General features: G+C 46.6%; 2 protein-coding genes across 2 annotated transcripts in view; one reads left to right on the plus strand and one right to left on the minus strand.

The window, feature by feature from the left end:
* Nucleotides 1-17309, plus strand: part of CFAP92 (cilia and flagella associated protein 92 (putative)) — a 90272-nt gene extending 72963 nt beyond the window's left edge. Inside the window, exons 15-19 of the mRNA XM_067544406.1 lie at nucleotides 543-755; nucleotides 5695-5845; nucleotides 7540-7742; nucleotides 15537-15736; nucleotides 17159-17309. Coding sequence (XP_067400507.1) covers nucleotides 543-755; nucleotides 5695-5845; nucleotides 7540-7742; nucleotides 15537-15736; nucleotides 17159-17279 — 888 coding nt within the window. The 3' untranslated portion in view covers nucleotides 17280-17309. The remainder of the gene's footprint in view (nucleotides 1-542; nucleotides 756-5694; nucleotides 5846-7539; nucleotides 7743-15536; nucleotides 15737-17158) is intronic.
* Nucleotides 17310-18135: 826 nt separating this feature from the next.
* The window catches only part of ACAD9 (acyl-CoA dehydrogenase family member 9), a 56592-nt gene continuing 54770 nt past the window's right edge, over nucleotides 18136-19957 (minus strand). Inside the window, exons 17-18 of the mRNA XM_067543783.1 lie at nucleotides 19712-19784; nucleotides 18136-18764 (exon numbers count right to left, since the gene is read on the minus strand). Coding sequence (XP_067399884.1) covers nucleotides 18664-18764; nucleotides 19712-19784 — 174 coding nt within the window. The 3' untranslated portion in view covers nucleotides 18136-18663. The remainder of the gene's footprint in view (nucleotides 18765-19711; nucleotides 19785-19957) is intronic.

Below are 19957 nucleotides of genomic sequence, written 5' to 3' on the forward strand. Positions count from 1 at the left end.
GACCTATTTTGCCTCAATCTTTCCAGAAAAATTCTTCTTTGACATGAAATCTGGCCTGAGAAATTTCAGGTGGATTGATGGTGTCTTATAAAAGTTTGTTGGGGTGTGTCAAAAGTGGATTTACAATGGAAAGCTAACTTTAATCTTAACTATAGAGAGACCAACATCTCTAATATGATATGGGACAAATCCTCAACTGGTGTAAACCAAAGTAGCTATATATGCAAATATATACCAGCTGAGGATCTGGAGATATAAATAATAAGGAACTAATATAGCAAATCTTTCTAATGATTCCACAGTTGTTTTACATGCATCATCTTTAAGTTCATAGCTAGGACAGGGATGAATAAGATGACAATCAGAAATATTTGTAAGCACATAATCATGTTTCTTCATACTGTCTGACTTGACGAATATCTGTTTTCAGATGTAAGTAGAACAGACATAGTAGATGTTGATATTATTTTATTCTTTCCATGGCTGTGGTGATCTCCAGTAGAGGAGAACCAATGTTAACATAAAAACATTTGTCATCCTAGAAACCAGAGAGGCGGTTCGCTTATTGTCACAAATACCTGTCAGCCATGTTTGAACCTGTGGATTTGGCCACTGTCCGGAAAGAATTTATTGCAAAATCCAAGAATATGTGGGTATCGCCAAATGGGTTTGTATTTCCTGGATTTAAGAGCTGCATTGAATCCAATCTGCACCCTCGAATGCCGGATGAGGCACGTCTGAAGGAGTTAACTGAGGTAATCTAGGACCTGAAAAAGTCCAGAAAGTTGTTTTCTAGTATCCAAACTTATACTAACAAGGATAGGAAGCCCTGAAAAGGGAAGATTGTCTGATGGGTTTTGAGGTTGGGTTTTGTTTTGTTTTTTGAGAGGGTTCAGCCCAGTCTCTGCTTATGTGTAGTTAGGTGCACCAACATCTGCATGCACAGTTAAGATTCTGTCACATGCATGTACCTTCCCTCATTTGTCTAAATGGGTTTGCACATGAAAATTGTCATCCATGCATGCAGATGTTAGTGTGACTGCAAAGTTGCATATGTACAAGGGGAAGCCAGGGTCTGAAAATCATAGGATCCCAACCCAGTGTAGGCACAGTTGGTGCTATTACTCATGTGCTCTCAGTTTAATTGAACTCTCACCTATGCATCTCCCATTGCTCTGAGTCCAGTTAATATTTGATCTCTGTCTTTTACTCTGATTTTGCAAGCCTTGGTTCCTTGTTCTGCTCTGGAGTTCCTCCAGCCTCTATGAAGATGTAGTACACTGTGTAAATATAGCTTGACACTAGAGGGCAAACACTTTTATTCCCCCAACCTGACACCGATATACAGAACATACTGCAGTTCTGTTGGTTAAAACGTCTGAGCCTCTTCACCTGTCCTAATTCATCTGTGTCTGAACTGCAGAAGTTGTTTGATTAGAAATACAATATATATAAAATATAGACAACTAGATAATATGTATGGTTGTGACTGTGTGCTTAGACATTTTTTCAAAGGGCTGGGTTAATAACATTAGATAAACCATCAGTAGTTCATAGAGTGTGCCACAGTCTCCTTTTAAGATTATAACCAAACAAAACTAAATTAAAACTCCATTTATTCAATGTAAGCAAATAGCTGCCTCCCAAAAAAGTATCTTGGAGAAAAACTATTAGCTGTTAAAGTTGCTAAATGTAAAAAGTCCCAGGTGTGTCCCTTACCATATCACTCGGTGTGGCTTTCTCGTTTCTCATTTGTGTTTCCACTTATTATTGTTATTTGTATTACCATGGTGCTTAGGAGCCCTAATCATGGACCAGGACTGTGTTCTGGTCTTCTTTTTAATCTTTACTTCCTTCTGTGTCTTTCATCTTCTGTATATTTTTGCTTTTCTCTACATTTATCTCTTTGCCAGTCTCCCTTCCCTGCCATTTATTCCTTCCCCCCCCCTTTTCTCCTCCTCTATGCCTGTTCTTCCCTATTCCTCTGATCTCTTCACCTCTTTCCATTTTCTTCGCTGTTCTTTAGTTTCACTTTCCTTTTTCCTTATGATTTTACTGGACTGTCAACAAGACCAGTTCACTCATCCCTGGTCTGAACAGTCTTACCCAACTTGCAGCACTATATATGTAAAGTGAGTAGGCAGTCAATTAAAATGCATGTGCATTATTTGGGTTGTTGGGACGGGAAGAAAAGGAAATGAAAGGGAATTTCATGGCGGGTCATTGGGTCCTAACAAATTATTTGAACACAGCTAGTGTTGGACAAAGTTAATGCCCATTCTAAATTTTCATCTGCATTACAATGCTTCTGAAATAAAACCATTAATATGATCACAGTGTGTTCTGCTGAACTGCACTGTTGGAGAATGTGCCTTCCCATGGAGGGGCAAAGAAGCGCTGCTGATTAGCTGCAACAGCAGCCACAGTCAGTACAATGCAGCTGTCAGTGTCGCTTACTGAAGAGATTAAGTAAACAGCAAGGCAGCTGACCAGCATGGGACAAAAATTGACAAGCTGAAAGAAAGTGGATAGCAAGCTCCCAATGCAGAAACAGCAGCTGATTGGCACAGGAACCACTGAACCGAAAGAGAGGGGAGAAGAGCACAATGTTTGATGTGGGATCAATAGTCGCCTGGGACGTTGTATTGACCACTGGCACTTACTGCTGGGATGAAGAAGAGAAGGCAGCTGACCATCCCAACATAAGTGGCACTAACTCCAGCTTGACAGTGCCAACAGAAAGAAAAGGAGAAGCAGGTTCGCCATACTCAAATAGGTGTTGTGCCCTTAGCGGCTGCTATCTCAGCATTGAGTCACCATGGTGGATAGTGACTAAGTGAATTTATTATTCATATCTCCTGAGAAGTGGAGTGAAGATGTAAAGCCGTGGCATTCATCTGAGACAGCCTAATTTCAATATGATGCTACTTTCACCACTTACTGTGTATTCATCCCTTTGTTTTCTTCGTCTCAAAAGCTGAATTTAACCAGGGCATCTTGGAATGGCATCTTCGGGGAAGCAAAACCATCTGGCTTCCTAAAAGATTTAATTCTGGTTCCTGCACTCACTCCAGAGTCATCTAGTTCCAGAGCACAGGTGAAATTGTATGGATAGGAATTTTCTTATCTGGCAGCTTAGAAAAGAATTGTTCTTTCTCAGGGGAAACTAACACATTTTCAGTCAGGGGAATTCGAAAACAGACAGTATCTGGATGTATTCACAAAAATTGGACTCAGTCCTGGATCTGAATGAGTCACCCTTGAGGATGTTCCAGTTTCAAGAATATCCCACCCCCACCCACACACACTCTCTCTCTCCCGGATGCTTTTCCTCTCACCTGCTTCCTTAGCACAGCTGAGCTCTTAGGGCCAGATTTTGAGCAGTGTCAGCAATTACAATTGGAGGCAAATTTTCAAAAGAACTCAGCTTTTATTTTAAGGTGTTAACCTAAATGAGGTGGCCAGGCTTTCAAAAGTGCTTCTATTTGGGATCAGTCCTTTTCCCACCAGCATTTGATGGTAATTATATGTCTACATTTTCTGGATCAGCTGAGATCTCTTTCCCCCATGTGCTATGGTGAGTATTGTCCAGCAAGCCAAATACTCCAGCACCAGAGCAGCCTGTTGCTGCTTGTCCTTGAGCTGTCTCTAGGACTCTCCCTTAGTTTTCTTTAGATCTGAGGAACTCTTTGAAATGCTGCTTAATGATACCTGAGATCCCATCAAAGCCTGATACAGCATAGCTCTGCTTTGATCAGACACTGCAACGGTATAGTTCTGTTGGGGTTTCATTGGAGTGTAAATAATCTCCACTGTACCATATGTAATGATCAGTCCTTTAATGTTCTCATTGGTTAGTGGTTTGTTATGCTACAGTTTTGCTCGGCCTATATAATAGGTTCCCTCTTCAAAGTGCTTTACAGATGTTAACTAAGGTTAATTAAGAATGCACAGTGTCACTGCACTTGAACTGGAGGTAACAAGAGAGAGCTGATCCACCAACACTTCCATCTTGGTACTAAAAATACTTGTGTTCATAGTAAGCTCAAACTTCCTGCAAAATTGTGTTTTCCCTAGAAATCAGCATTTTTATCAAAGGAGAAAGAAATCCAGGCTCTCTCACAGCTCTGCTTACATACAGGTCTGTGTAGAGCTGCACTCATCAAGCTAACAGCCAGCAAATTGACTTTCTTCCACATATAGTCAGATAGTTCCTGTTACACTGAGCCTTTTTGTGCCAAAAAGCAAACTGAGCCCAGAGAATTTCATCATTGGAATGCTGATGATGTGAAATACCTGAAGACTTTTAGAAAATCCACTCATCTGTCAAACATCAGAGAAGTGTCTCTTCAGAGAGAAGACGATCTGAGTCTACTGTATTCTGCTCGAGGAAAAGAAACCAACCGATCCTCCACATGCTTGATCCTTCCCTTTGGGAACATTTCAGCTGTGGATATGCCAACTTTTGGGTCACGTCCCTCTGTTCAGCAATGCAGTCCCAGTCTTCTAGCCACTTAGGGAGCATTATGAAGTGCCTTATTCAGGATCCACTGCTTCCTTAGCAATTAAAATTGTTTTCCCAACTATTCAGCCTACATCGGTACCTTAAAGTGAATCCCTTTCCCTGCCTGGCTGGAGCTCCATCGCTGTCCTGGGGAGGTAAAGTGTCAGATGGGGGGTGGGAGGGTGGTCTTTCACCTTGTCACAGTTCCCATTTCTTTTCTAGAAAGTAATATTTTACCCTCTAAACATCCCCATGACAGGCCAGTCGGCAGGAAAGGATTCTGAATGCCACTATAGTGGGTGCTGCTGTAAAACAGAAAAGTAATGGAGAGAATTCCTGCCCACGTTAAGAGGCCAACATGTGCAAGAGGTCTTTCTTCAAGCAAGTCCAAAGCAAAGGTGTAGCACTTTTCAGTCACAGAGAGGAAGAGAGAGCCCTTTCTACAGCTTGGTTTCCCTCTTAGCTCCAGCGCTCTAGCTAGAATTCCATCTTGACCATTGCTGCCACACTCCACCCCACCTTCTAAAAGCATGTCACTTTGAAGAGTAGCCACTGTTTAATTTTGCACTCCCAATCCAACCCTTCTCCTTTCAGCTTCTGCTCTGTGGTGAGAGGGGAGAAATGAACATTCCAATTCTGGATGCGATCTATGCACTCGTAGTCCCAGTTTTACAGAGGAGATGGGGGTGGAGACAGAGAGAGATTTGCTGTGAGTCATGGCTGGAGTTCATGTCAGATTATGGTGGCCCTCTGCTCAGGTTGCTAGACCCCCATCCCTCTGCTAGGTTATCAAATTTGAATAAAATGACAAGCTCATTCTCTTAACATTACAGAGGATAAGATGACACAAATTTATAATTAGACAATTCCTTGCTAACTGTAAATGTTAGTGTGTGTGGAGGGGCATTAGGGAGCCTGCTATTGGCACTGTGTTCCACTAATCGCTAGAATTTCAGTAACTGGCCTGTGAAATTCATTTGTTTTCTCTATGAATCAAAAATAATAATTTGAAAGGTAACCCACAGAGAAACAATAGAGTCAGAAACAGTCTCCTTTGTATTTACATAACTAGTACCTTAATAGTGTGACCTAATCCCGGTCCTTCCTGAAAAGTTTTCCTGAGTAGACTTTTGTGATGGCGTCCTGTTGTCAGTAATACAGCTTCATAAAGATTTGCAACTTTTATTTAGAAATGGCAGGAGAACATTCTGTTTGCTAACATTTTGGAGCCGGTGCTGAGTCGCGACAGATGGAGTTGGGACCAGCGACGAGTAGATTTTGACCTTTACAAAAAGCCACCTGATTACCTCCCAGCATCAGCTCCTGCTACTCATCGGGCAGGTAACTGGTCCATTTTCAATCTAACCACCCTATTTTTTTCCAATTTGAGTTCTAACACACATGTATGAGGAATGTTTTCAGTTGCTCTGGTCCTGAAACTACGCCTCTAGCTATAAAAATGCATGTGTAAGTAACTTTCAGTTTGATAGACTCTGACTAATAAGTTGGAATGCTGCAGTAAAATCATGAGACACCCCTGCAAAGGTCCTTGGCCAGAATGAGACCAGGCCAGTTCCACTGCTAAGGAATGGGGTGAGGGTGCTGAGATCCTGCCCAGTGTACTGCAGTCACTGTGCCCAGGGGCCTGTGATCTGCAGTAGCTCTGTGCACCCCAGCATGAGGGCAAAACAGAGGCAGGGGCTTGTGCATTCACAGCTGTGTGAGTCTGCAAGCCCTGTGCTGCAGCAGCAGCATTGGAGTGTGTCTACTGCCAGGCCATATCCTGGGGCGGGGGGATTATTTTTCTTGCAGCTCCGCAGTTGAGCACCTGGTTATTTGGCAAAGGAGCTGGCTTCCTTCCCATAACTAGTGCATTGCTGTTAAGTGCATTTGGGGATTAGGTTGTCTTGAAAACTGATAGATACATTGAAGGGGTCTGGCAGGGAGTTAACTGCTATTAATGCAGGTCTCTTATGTATATGGATGTCTGCATATAAAAGAGCAGGCACACACTCCAGCAAGAGTATAGATTGCAAGCATGCAGTGAGGCAATCGTTAGTCCAAGGTGTTGATTTAGGTCAGTAAGTATAAGATGGTTGCTACGACTCTCCTTTTATACGGTAGAACACTCTTATTTCCTTCCATGCCCAGCAGTTCTTGGCTGTAGTCACTGAACTTGAGGGGGTCTGTCTTTGGCCAAAGATGATATAGCAGCAAAGTGGGGACTCTTTCATAATTTATTCCTCTATAAAACTGGAGCTAGTGGGTGGCTGATTTTTTTTTTTTAGTGAATGGGGACCATTGTTTTTGTTCCTCGGGCAAAGGTCAGGCAACCAGCCCCTTTGCAGACCAGAACTAATGCCAGACAGAGAGAGAATCTGGAGGAGGTGCCCAAAGAGATCCAATTAAATCTTTTGTCTCCCACACCAGGCTATCACACGCCTCACTCCACACACTGCTTTCTCCACTATTTCACTGGAAAGAGAGAGAGACTTGCAGGTTTAAATTTGTAATTGCTTAGCCAAATACAGCATTATATTCGCCCCCAGATCTGTCATGAATTCAACTGACAAAAATACACACTGAGCAGAAAGTTTTCTTAATGTTTGACTTTGATAAACTATTTTGAAACATGGAATTATTTCTGGATGTTTGTTTCCGTATATTCCACTTAAAAATTAAGACTAACTAGAACTTCACTGAGGGACTGACTTCGGGTCAGTTCTCTTGTTCTGTTTTTGCAAGTGCAGTACATGTATGACTAGCAATATTCCTGTTATTCCAGTCCTGGGACTATAGAGTGCTTCTCATTGTGTGACAGGGTCAGAATATAAACAAGTAGGACCGAACTGATTTTTATGTATGCCTTGCATGAATTTGAATCCAAATCTTTTCTGGTGCGTGCGTTAGCCATTACTCTACTGCCCATTGTGGTTTGCTACAGATGAAACCTTGTGAGGAAGGTTGTTTTGCTGTAATTGCATGCTTCTTGCTGAAACACTTATTTCCTGTCATTGTTTCATTTTTCTTTTCAGTGGACACTTGGCTGCATGAAGACTCCCCTCAGCTTCAGAAAACTCTCTTTGATGACACCAAGCTGAAAGTTTACAGGTGCTCTACAGCAGCCGAGCTAACCACACGTGGACCAAAAGCCAGTGCTCAGCTAGACAAACTACAGGGGCTTCTGAAAGATGAACCAGAGAAATACTCACTTAAGAGACCAGGCATGATCCTGGAGGTAATGTGCACTTCTGTGGGATATGGAGGGTTGGGGTTCCCATCAGCATGTGAAAACAATTTCCATGTTTATTTTAGCAAGATATTTTGTTGACACAGACTAAAATTTAAATAGTCATTTAGCTTTGAGGCACGTGGTACCGCTTAGGTCATCCTTACCAAACTCTCAGAATTGACCAGCCAAGACACAGAATGAACATGCTTGTTCTATCTTCGAGTGATTGCTCATATCCATTCCAGTATAGGTGTGTGCATGCCCCGTGCACAGATTCCCGGAACTTTTTTCCCTTAGCTAGCTCCGTAGGGCCGGCTCAGGCGCCCCCTGGAGTACGTGCTCATGCCGTGGTACATAGAGCGCTGCCGGCCCTGCAGCCCCTCAGTTCCTTCTTTCTGCCTGTGACGGTTACCGGAACGTCTGCCTCTTGCATGCAAACGCAAGTAGCATCCCTTAGTGTTAGCTGTTATTATTTGAGTTCTAGTTTATTGTTAAAGTAGTTAGCAAGTAGTTAAGTAGATAGTGCCCTTAGGGGCTAGACTTGAGCCATGCCTGGCTCTACGGGCTTTAAAGCCTGCACCATGTGTGCGAAGTCGTTTCCAGTGAGCGACCCTCACGACCGTTGCCTCCGATGCCTCGGGGAGCAACACAGAAAGGAGAAGTGCAGGATCTGCAGGTCCTTCAAGCCAAGGACCCAGAAGGAAAGGGACGCAAGGCTGAAGGCGATCCTGATGGAGTCCGCGCTCCGGCCGGACTCTGAGCCTTCGCATTCACCTGCAGCACCGAGTGTCTCGTCCGTGCAGAGCGCCCCACCGGCACTGTCCTCGACACCGGCACCGGCACCGCTTGCGGTGCCGAAGAAGAAGAAGCGGCAGGAGGCCACTCCCATGGAGTCTTCCCTGCTACCGGGAAAGCAGGGGGTGCAGCAGGAGATGCCCCAGCCAATTGCCGTGGAGAGTACTCCGGCACCGGCATCTCCTCGCAGAGAACCTCCCCCGACTCCTGTGGGTGGGGGAGCGCCTCTGCAAGGGCCGTCGACACTGGAGGCTTTCGCTGAGGCACGCGCCCTCATGGGTCTGCCTACGCCTCCATCCCCCCCTCGGCCGAGGGCTCCGGGACCAGTGTCTCGGGGTAAACCTGCGTTGGGTGGCCCTGGTGGGTGGAGGAGACAGGAGTCGAGGTCTCGCCCCAGACGGTCAAGGAGGGTAGAGAGTGCGGGCTCCCCTCCTAGCTCTGACTCCGGGTCGTTGAGCTCCCTGGCACCGCGGCACCGAGGGTGGTCCAGGGGCAAACGCTCGAGGCGAAGGCGCTATAGTTCCACCTCGAGTGAGGACCTTAGCGTGGGCTCTGGTACTCCGGTGCGGAGCCCAGCTCGGTACCGATCCCCAGGGCTGCCTACCTCGGCACTGTGCATCGCAGCACTACCAGCCGCCTCGGCACCGCCTGCTCTGGCACCGGCCGTTTCAGCACCGCCTGCTCTGGCACCGCCTGTCTCGGCACCGAGTGCCTTGGCACCGAGGAACTCGTTGCGCTCCCGATCAGCTTCGCGACGGCGTAGGTGACAACACTCCCGTTCGAGATCTGGGAAGTGTTGCTGCAAGTCTTCTCGACGGAGGGGCCATTCCAGCTACAGCTCCTCCAGCAGCTCTTCCCCTCATAGACATCGCAGGCGCCGGCACCGGAGGTCTTCATCATCCCGGAGCCGCTCCCCTCCCAGGGCCCATAAGAAGCGTTCAAGTGGCTCTGGGTCAAAGGGGGGGAGCTTAGAGATGACCCAGCAGGTTCCCACGTCGGCTTCTGCATGGCCTCAAGGCCCCTGGCAATGCAATGGCAATGGCATATGCAATGGCCATATTGGGGGCCTTAGGGTGCTCAGCTGGGTCAAGGGACCGCCTCTGTTCAGTCCTCGGCCCCTGGCATATGCAATGGCAATGGCATATGCAATGGCAATGGCCATATTGGGGGCCTTAGGGTGCTCAGCTGGGTCAAGGGACCGCCTCTGTTCAGTCCTCGGCGGCCCAACCAGTGCCCCCTCCTGTTGGGGCACAGGAGGATAACCCTTCGGAGGGAGGGTCTGACCCAGAGGAAGGTCCCTCTACAGGGGTCCTTCCTCAATCCTCCTCCTCCTCCCCTGATGAGGCGGCGGTCAGGGACCAGAAGGTCCCCCTCTTTGACTTCCGGGCCCACCAAGACCTCCTGAGGAGAGTGGCAGACAGTCTGGGCCTGGAGATTAAGGAGCTCTCGGAGGAGGATCCCCTCTTTGGGGTCTTGGACACGGCAGGCCCATTTAGGTTGGTCCTCCCCGTTCATGAGAGGGTAATTAAAATTGCTTAGACCCTCTGGCAGACCCCCTCCTCGGTAGCCCCCAGCTCGAAAGGTGCGGAGCGCAAGTACTGTGTTCCCAAGGAGGGGTTCAAGTTCCTGTATATGCATCCTGCCCCAGGTTCCCTAGTGGTGGATGCAGTAATCCAGCGGGATCACCAGGGGGGCCAAGACAATACCCCGAAAGACAAGGACAGCAAAAAGCTGGACCTCTTCGGGCGTAAAATGTATTGCACAGTGGCCCTATAGCTGAGGGTCGCTAACCATCAGGCCCTCCGTGGCAGGTACAATTTGAACCTCTGGTCTTCCTTGAAGAGGTTCTCCTCGGGGTTGCCCCCGGACCAGGCCACTGACTTCGCCACGGTGTCGCAGGAGGGAGTGGCGGTGGCCAAGGTGGCGCTTCAGTCAGCCAGTGACGCAGCAGATGCTGCCAGCTTCGGCCATCGTCATGCACTGCTGCTCCTGGCTGCAAGCGTCTGGCCTGTCTCAGGAGGTCCAGCAGTCGATTCAGGACCTCCCATTCGACTGTTCCGGCCCCTTTTCTGAGAGGACGGACGAAAAACTCCACACCCTGAAGGACTCATGAGCCACCCTGAGGTCCCTAGGGCTATACACCCCTCAGGCCTCGAGGCACCAGGGCCGCCCTCAGCCCCAAAGGCAGCCACAGCCCCCCTGAGGGGCCCAGCAAGGCCCAAACAAGGGTGGTGCACCCCATAAGAAGTTTTGACGGGGTGCATCTTTTCTCCCCCCCAGATCACCCCAAATTATTCTCCCACAGACTTCGGCCATCTACGCCGAATGGGAGGCTGTTACTACGGACCAGTGGGTCCTTGGCATAGTCCTCCAGGGCTACGCTTTGCAGTTTACAGCCTCCCCCCTACCCAGTCCCTCTTCAGGGACCCCTGTCACGACCAACTCCTCATGCAAGAGATCAACGCCCTCCTTACGCTCGGGGCTGTGGAGGAGGTTCCTCCACAGGAACAGGGAAGGGGACTGCACTCCAGATACTTCCTGATTCCCAAGGCCAAGGGGCTGAGGCCAATTTTGGACCTCCGCCGTCTGAACAAGTTTCTCAGGCGCACCAGGTTTCATATGGTTTCCCTGGCCTCCATCATTCCTACCCTAGATCCAGGGGATTGGTATGCCGCCCTCGACCTGAAGGACGCGTATTTTCACATCACTATCCTTCCAGGTCACAGAAAATTCTTAAGGTTTATGGTAGCTGGGTGCCACTACCAGTTTTCGGCCCTACCCTTTGGCCTTTCGTCTGCGCCAAGGGTGTTTACGAAATGCATGGCAATGGTAGCAGCCCACGTGCTCCAAAAGGGGGTCCAGATATTCCCCTGACTGGCTGATCCGGGGCAAGTCCAGGGCCCATGTGAGGAACAGCTTGGCCCTGACCTGCGCCACATGCACCAGACTGGGGCTGCTCATCAACGAGCAGAAGTCTACTGTCAGCGCGGTGCAGCGCATAGAGTTTATGGGGGGCTGTCTTGGATGCCACGCAGGCCAGAGCCTTCCTCCCGCAGGCTCGGTTTGAGGCCATCTCCGCCATAATCAGGTTCTCCACGACGACAGCCAGGCATTGCCCCCAGCTGTTGGGACATATGGCGGCATGTACTTACGTGGTGAGGCTGGCTCGCCTCAAGCTCAGGCCCCTCCAAAGGTGGCTGGCCTCAGTCTATGCACCGGCCAGACACAGGCTCAACAAGGTGGTCACAGTTACTGCCCAGGTATTGTCCTCCCTGGTCTGGTGGAGGGACCCCGGAGAAGTTATGCAGGGAGTCCCCTTCCGGGACTTGGCCCCCCTCAGTGACTCTGCTAAAGGATGTCTCAGACGAGGGCTGGGGGGGCTCACATCAGCAAGGACCTGAGCACCCAGGGGCTATGGTCACCACACGAAAGAGCTCTCCATATAAACATCAAGGCGCTCAGGGCAGTCCGCTGGGCCTGCAAGGTCTTCATCAAATTCCTGAGGGGCAGAACAATTCAGGTCCTTACAGATAACACGGCGGCCATGTTTTATATAAACAGACAGGGAGGCGCGCGCACTCCTCGGCTCTTTGCCAGGAGGCCACTTGTCTTTGGGACATTGCCGTGAGGCACGATTTCCACATATCGGCCTCTCACCTCCCGGGGGGGGGGGGGGGGGGGGGGGGGTGTGTGGGTGTGTGTGTGTGAGAGGGAGGAACGACGAGGCAGACCACCTCTGCAGGTCACGACTGGTCACTGCACCCAGGCCAAGTGGAAGCATTTTATTTGTTGGGCAGAGTCCCACCATCCGGCTCGCCCATACAGGCAATATTGGAGTGCCTACTCCACCTGAAGCTCCAGGGTTTAGCACCGGCTTCCCTGAAAGTACACCTGGCAGCTATCTCGGCCTTCCACCAGCTGTTGGAGGGGCGTTCACTGTTTTCCCACCCCATGTCAGTCAGGTTCCTCAAAGGGATGGCGAAGCTGTATCCCCAGGTCCGTGACCCGGTGCATCCCTGGGATTTGAACCTGATCCTCACCACGTTGACAGGACCCCCTTCGAGCCCATGGCTATATGCCCGCTGCTTGTCCTCTCCTGGAAGATAGCCCTCCTCCTGGCCATTACATCGGCTAGGAGGGTCTCTGAGCTTTAACCCCGGAGCCCACCCACACGGTCTTCTATAAAGATAAGGTCCAACTGAGGCCCCACCCAGCCTTCCTGCCTAAGGTGGTGTCTCAGTTCCACTATAACCAGAATATCTTCCTCCCCGTGTTTTTCCCCAAACCACACGGTTCGGAGGAGGAGCGGAGATGGCACTCGCTGGCCGTCAGACGAGCCCTGGCCTTCTACATCGAGCGGACCAGGCCATTCCGGAAGTCAACGCAGCTGTTCGTGGCAGTGGCGGACCGGATGAAGGGCTCACCTGTTGCCACCCAGCACATCTCCACCTGGATCACTGCCTGTATTAAAACCTGCTATGAGCGGGTGAAGGTGCCGCTTCCAAGAGCTGTGACAGTGCACTCAACCAGGCCTCATCTGCGGCCTTCCTGGGAGGAGTGCCCCTGCAGAATAGCTGCAGAGCAGCGACCTGGTCGTCGGTCCACACCTTCACGGTCCACTACGCCATCGTGCAGGATTCTGCAGAGCAGTACTGGCAAGAGTAGCTCAACGCTGACTCCTACCCAACTCCAAGGTATGGCTATTTACTCACCTATACTGGAATGGATATGAGCAATCACTCGAAGATGGTTACTTATCAGTAACTGTTGTTCTTCGAGATGTGTTACTCATATCCATTCCAAATCCACCCTCTGTCCCCACTGTCAGCGTTGGCAGAAAGAAGGGACTGAGGGGGCCGCAGCGCCCTATGTACCACGGCATGAGCACAGTACTCCGGGGGGGGGGGGGGGGCGCCTGAGCCTGCCCTATGGAGCTAACTAAGGGACAAACGTTCCGGGAATCTGTGCACGGGGCACGCACACACCTATACTGGAATGGATATGAGCAACACATCTCAAAGAACAACAGTTACTGGTAAGTAACCCTGTTTTATTTGCCATGTTGGCTGAAGATAATGGAAACCTTTGTTAAACTTAGTCACCCTGGGGGAAAAGGTGACATAGGAATTTGGCAAATTGATTAAGTTGTAATATTATCCCCTGAAAGCCAGGGCCCAAACCACTTCTATCGACTGAACACCAACACGCCCACCATATACCGCCTGCGTACCATAAAAGGGCTTGCTGGGCACTGCAATGCAAGCTGACAGTGAAGAAACCACACAGACACCTCCGGCCCTGTAAGATTCAGGGATTTAATACAGAAAGCTATATGGGTGGTCTGTATTCTCTTGTTGGATGAATCATACAGTCAGTGACTTCATATTAATGACTGATCCAAACAATGAGCACACTTTAAAAGTCAAAGTGGAGCTCCCTTTCCGTTACAAATACTTTTAAAAACAAACACAGGAACTTTGAGCTTGTTTATTGCAAAACAGCATTAAACCAAACATCTCCCCATCCTCAACACCACATATTAATGTCACGTTGCTTTGTTGCACAGAATTTGTATTGGATGGACATACAGCAGCAGCGTGCCCTCAGACCCTCTCTCCTTTCCCTAGTTCACACCTTCAGACTTGAAGTGTGCTGCAGAATGCGTGTCCTTCCCTTTCCAAAGCAGATGCAGTAGTAATGAGTTTCCTATTTTCATGTAGCCTTTTTAATAAGGAAGAGCTTGAACTTAGTTTCCCGAGCTGCATTTTTTTCCGTCTTAGAACCTTACCTGAGCTAAATCCACTCCCCTCCCCTGCTGACTCCCTTATCCAACTGATAGTTTCCACCCCTTTCTATTCTGGACCTTCCTGGTTTTAATTCTGTTGCCTTATGCTGTGTCGTAGCCAGGCTAGTTGTATTTTTTTTAAAAGCTTACGTTGCAGGAGCTGAGCGCCCATTTGCTAAGTAAGTGTCCAGGACTCTTCCCTTCTCTATACTGTAAGCAGTGTGATTGTCCTCGTTGTCTTCCCGGGTAGGATTCCTGCCTCCCTGAAGTGTTCTAGCATCATCTTTTGAGGTCTGGGTGCTGCTGCTAGAATGCTTGTGCTCACTGCCTTATCCTGAACCCTATCTAGTCACCGACACAGCGATGGTAACTGATACAGGCAGTGCTTCCTTCGTCTAACGTGCGTCAGCTTTACTAAGCTATTTTATAGATTCTCTGTGTGATCATTGCTGCGGCATGCACTGAATTTTTTCTGCCCAGGCAGCAAAAAGTTACATGGGTTTAGAGAGCAGAGTAGTGATGAAAAGTTTGTAAATAAGACCTTTGTGCATTTGGTCTTGAATACTGATGAAGCCTGAGACGTTTCTGCAGTAAAATAAGACTACTGCTGAGACGTGTGACACCCAAGTGCTCAGTAACTTCTTTACCAGTGTTGCAGCCAGCTTGTTCATAAGACAAAATACTTTGGGGCTGGGCCTGTGAACCACAAGGTCAGTCTCCTTCTCCCCCATTTTTTAAAAACTCTTCAACCCAAGCAATTATAGCAGTGTTTGCCAAAACCCAGCACAGTGGTCTCTTTGCACACACAGCCCCAGCAGATGAACAGCCAGCTTTTTCCCCATACAATTCAGTAGTTGCCGAGAGCTTATTTCAAACTGTATTTGTGTGTCTTTTATATATCTGGGAAATAGTCTCAGAGGAAATAGATGTTTCTTTTACTGAAGTCATCCATAGCATGAAAAAAACCCTGCTTTTTTGGGCTCAGATTATTGGCCCCATAAATCAGGAGTTTGCCCTGTTGAGCAAAGAAATAAATATTATGCTAACAGGGAGCCCAGGACTTACTTACTAGCATGTAGACAAGTCTTTAAACATAAATGTTTGTTTAACGCATAGGTAGCCAATAAGTAAAGTAAGTTCTGCATAGGCTGAAACCTGTTTCTGCTTCCAAGTATAAAATGCTCGAACATTTGAGAATTAATTTTATTGTATTGTCCTAGCCCATTCCAGCACTGTCAGTGCTGCAGCATGTACCTGACTATGGCAGTTACCCAGACTTGGTGAACAGAAAGAGAAGCACCACTAAAGGATTTGTTCCAGGTCGGGAAGACCAACACAGCTTGAAGTGGAATGGGAATATAATCCCCTGCCACAACATGGAACATAAAAAGTTTGCAAAACTCAAAGGAGCAGACTTCAAGTAAGCCACTTAGTATGTAGAAGCTGCCAGCCTGCAGCTTAGTCAGGATGAACAGAATGGCAAGGAAGTGGCATAACATGATGCTTTTTTCCATAGGAAAGGATCCCAACATGCTTAAAGTGTTTCCTGTAGAAATGGTATAATATATAGTCACTCAGAGGGGCGGGGAGAGGGAGGAGGTTACAACACAGTAACTTTTACAGGAACCCAAATTCAGTTCGGAAGGAAATGCAAGGAGTAACTTGGGTAAACTGAACGTAATTACCCCATAGTTGGGAAGAATATAATGCTCCTTCTCTTGCATAAGTTTTTTAATGACCAAAAGTGATCAAGATTGTTAATTATCATGAAAAAAGCAGCACCTTTGAGAAGAGCACATTGTCATTATAATGGCAGGGGGAGGGGGGGGGGTTGAAATTCAGTACTAGCTCTGAAGGAAGTTTGTGCCTAACTCCATACGTTCTTTATCAAGAGTTCCCAGGTGCAATGTCCAGTATTCAGGGCTAAACATTGCTTGATTCAATTGGTGTATCGGCTGGAGAAACTGCCACTTGCCAGAATGTATGCTTCTTTCTATTTTCCTCAATAGGATTGAACTTCTACATTTTAACAGATGCCTTTTTGCCTCTGCTTCTTTTACTTTAGCCAGAGCGGCCCCTTTTTGGTCCTCTTACTATGTTTTTTAATTTAAGCTATACATTTAAAGTGAGCCTCTATTATGGCGTCTTTAAAAAGTTTCCATGCAGCTTGAAGGGATTTCACTTTGCGCACTGTACCTTTTATTTTCTGTTAACTAATGTCTTCATTTTTGTGTAGTTCCCCTTTCTGAAATTAAAGGCTACCATGGTGGGCTGCTTTGGTGTTTCCCCTCCCACAGTGGTTCAGCCATATCCACCTCTGTGGCCAGATCCTGTACTCCATTTAGGACTAAATCAAGAATTGCCTGTCCTCTGGTGGGTTCCAGGACTAGTTGCTCCAAGAAGCAGTCATTTAAGGTGTCAACAAACTTTATCTCTGCATCCCATCCTGAGGTGACATGTACCCAGTCAATATGGGATAGGTGAAATCCCGCATTATTTTTACAGGATCCTTCCGTGAGTAGTCTGACTGTAAAATTAATGGCAGAAATTTAGGTACAACCAACTGAAAGCATAATACAGGCCAAGTATTCATGGGCTCTTAATAAACATGTTCTTTGGGGACCCATAAAACTTCAGTGGGAAAGACTTCACTGTGTATTGTGCTTTAAGGCTTAAAATTAGTGGTTTACATTTACTGTTTAGTACAAATTCCCATGGCATGTAATACGCAATGAAACATGCATATTTAAAGAAAATTAAGTCCTTTGTCACATATTTTCTTTGTGTAGATAGATATACAATCAGCTGCCTATGAGTGAAGGGTTGTTTTTCTTCTTTCCAGTTTGCTTTGTTATGAGCATTCCTTTCTTTACAAGAGAAAGAGACCAGAGAAGAAAGGGGAGGATACAACCCCTCTGCTACAGCAAGAACCCTTCTTTGATGGGGCCACACCTCCAAAATAGTCAGTCAGGTACCTTGGTAACAACTGAACTACAAAATGCTAGAGGGAATGGAGTGTAGGTATGTCTAAATTGGAGCTGTAAATGCTAGCTTGAGGAGACATACAAGCCTTAGCGTGCTACACTTACATACATAGGATTGCTAGCCCCTCATGCTGTATGCTAACTGGGAAGTGACCCCTCCTCAAGCTAGAGTTTGTATCTGCAACTCCAAGAGTAGACATAGCTTGTGTAATGGTTTCAGTACATGTCAGCCTTTAAGGGTAGTGAAGGGGTAGACCGCAGGTCAAATCTGGACTGGCAGCTGCTTCTGAACAGACCCATTATCTTTCTATCATCATTAGTAGGTTTTTTATTTTCTTCTCTGGAGTCTGTACCTTGAGTACCTCCTGCCCTGTTGCATTGCATCTCTACTGGAGTGTGATTAATCAATCCTCCCTACAGGGCTGAACCTGCATCCTTCCTCCTACACAAGTGCTCAAGGAGATTACCTCAGTCTCCCCAGACTCCTACAGCTAGAATGATCACAAGTAGGGTGGTGGGGCAGTTCAGGCAGTGAGAAAGCTATGACAGTAGGGAAGATGAAACATGCAACTCTTATTGTTTGTACTCTTATGGTAGTATACAGGCACCAAGTCACCACTACCTGTCACTTACTATTTGTTTTACAAAGGACACCACTTAAAGTACTGAGGTAGGTTGCAGGAGAATGCTCTAGTAACAGATTTTAAATGACTGACTGGTGATGAGCTGCTCTTTCCCCCTCAGTATATTCTGCCCTGAAGCTGCAGGAGTCCCTCTGTTCCCACCAGGAGCAGACAACACAAGTCCATATCTCACTTTTTTAATGGTGCTTATCATTTGAACACAAACCTTTCACTAAAGTGGCTAATGCTGATTTGTTTGTTCACTCACCTACTGATTGCTTGTTACCTGCTTCACTAACTATTGAAATAAACAAATACTGATTTTTTTTAAACATGCCAATTACAAAAAAGCCTTGAAGTGTTGAGAAGTTCTTAAATGTTACACAATTGTACTAATTAGTTCGTATGATAGTGGCTGGAAAGGAACATTTTCATTGCTGTAGAGCCAAATGATCAGAAAATGAGTGGCAGTGCGCTAAGGCTAAAAGACTGGGCTGTATTTACTCCCCAGTAACAAAATGCTTGCTTGATGGAAGTTCAGGGTACACGTTTTCTTCCTTGGCTATCACTTGGCTGTGAGAAGTAGTTTTATTTTACAAGATTACGATTACATTTGGTCAGCTGGTAAAAAATATTTGTCTTTCACTTATATTCTGCCACATGGCTCAGAGTTTGAACTGTACAAAACTAGATTTTCTTCATTTACTCATAGGCTAATCTGCAAGTCAGGTAATGTGTGATTAGAATGTCCTATCAAGTGGATGAGAACAGAGATAAGCTCTCTTTTCCAGCACCTGCTGTGCAACTTTTTTAATACTGTCATCCAGGTTTTCAGGAACATCTACAGGGGGAAAACAAAAACAAGTTAACACGCCAGTTCCTCCTTTCTTAAAATACAATAGTTAAATCCAGGACACTGCTGTGTATTTTTTGCAAAAAATCTAAAGAGTCCAAACACCTATTGTGCCAGCATCAGCATGCAGGGAAAGAAAGAGGGAAGTCTAGAAAACAGCAGCTTTGAACAACATGTTAAAACTTATACTCTAGGAACAGATTTGAAGCGTTTAGGCTTCCCTAAATTCTGTTTAGTATATGGTAGAGCAGAGCAGTCTGTTTTCTAAACCTATCTCCAGTACCACCTTAAATGAGCACTATTCTATATTACTAACTGTTCAATAGCAGTGTCTGTGACCCTTTTGCTTCCTAAAGATGTTATGAATGTTATAGAAGCAATGGTTGGCTGATCCCAAGAGGCAGTTGCGTGGCTACTTCAAGGCCTGGCCCATGACAGAATTCTGTGGAGGGGTACTTGGTATTACCAATAACAATAAGATGACGGAGTCAGGCACTATTGTATAAATACTGTTGTCCCTCTGCCAAATGGTAAGTGTCTGGGCCTATTGAGTTAGCTTCTCACTGGAGAAACCAATGGACATTAGGGCAGCTTGTTTTGTGTATACCAGTCTTCAATGGAATTGCATGTGCTGTTGATGACCACCTCTTGGCTTTCAGGATCCTCAGCCAAACCATCATTGCCCTGTTCCCCCAGAGCAACTGAAGTCCAGTGTTGAGGCAACACCTCTGCCCATAAAAATCACTGCATTACAGAAACAACATTTCTTTGAATAGTACTGGCATGCTATGAACATCTGAAACTGTAACAGTGCCCTCTGGTGACACCCCCCCTAATCCCTATTAAAGAAGCTTGTTATGTGCATTCATCACCCTTATAAAACATGTGTGGTCCAGTTAGATTAAGTTTATCCTTCCCAATACTAAAGAACTTACATTTTTCTAATTCAGTCATGGCATAATTATTCTTAAAATATGCCTCTGTGCAGAAGATATTTGTAAGCAGCACCTGATAAAACAAAACCCAGCAAAAGAAAGGCATTATTAAGCAATCCTGCATTAAATATTGTAATATAAACAAGTTTTCTCCAAGAAAATAATAAATATATTTAACATAAATTAGTAGTATAACTGCTCGCATTGTTGTTTCAGCTAGTGAAGAGTTTGAGATCACATATTTGT

This window comes from Emydura macquarii, unplaced genomic scaffold, assembly GCF_026122565.2.
Source record: "Emydura macquarii macquarii isolate MOO-44397 ecotype Brisbane River unplaced genomic scaffold, CSIRO-AGI_Emac_v2 contig_968, whole genome shotgun sequence".
NCBI classification, from domain to species: domain Eukaryota; kingdom Metazoa; phylum Chordata; order Testudines; family Chelidae; genus Emydura; species Emydura macquarii.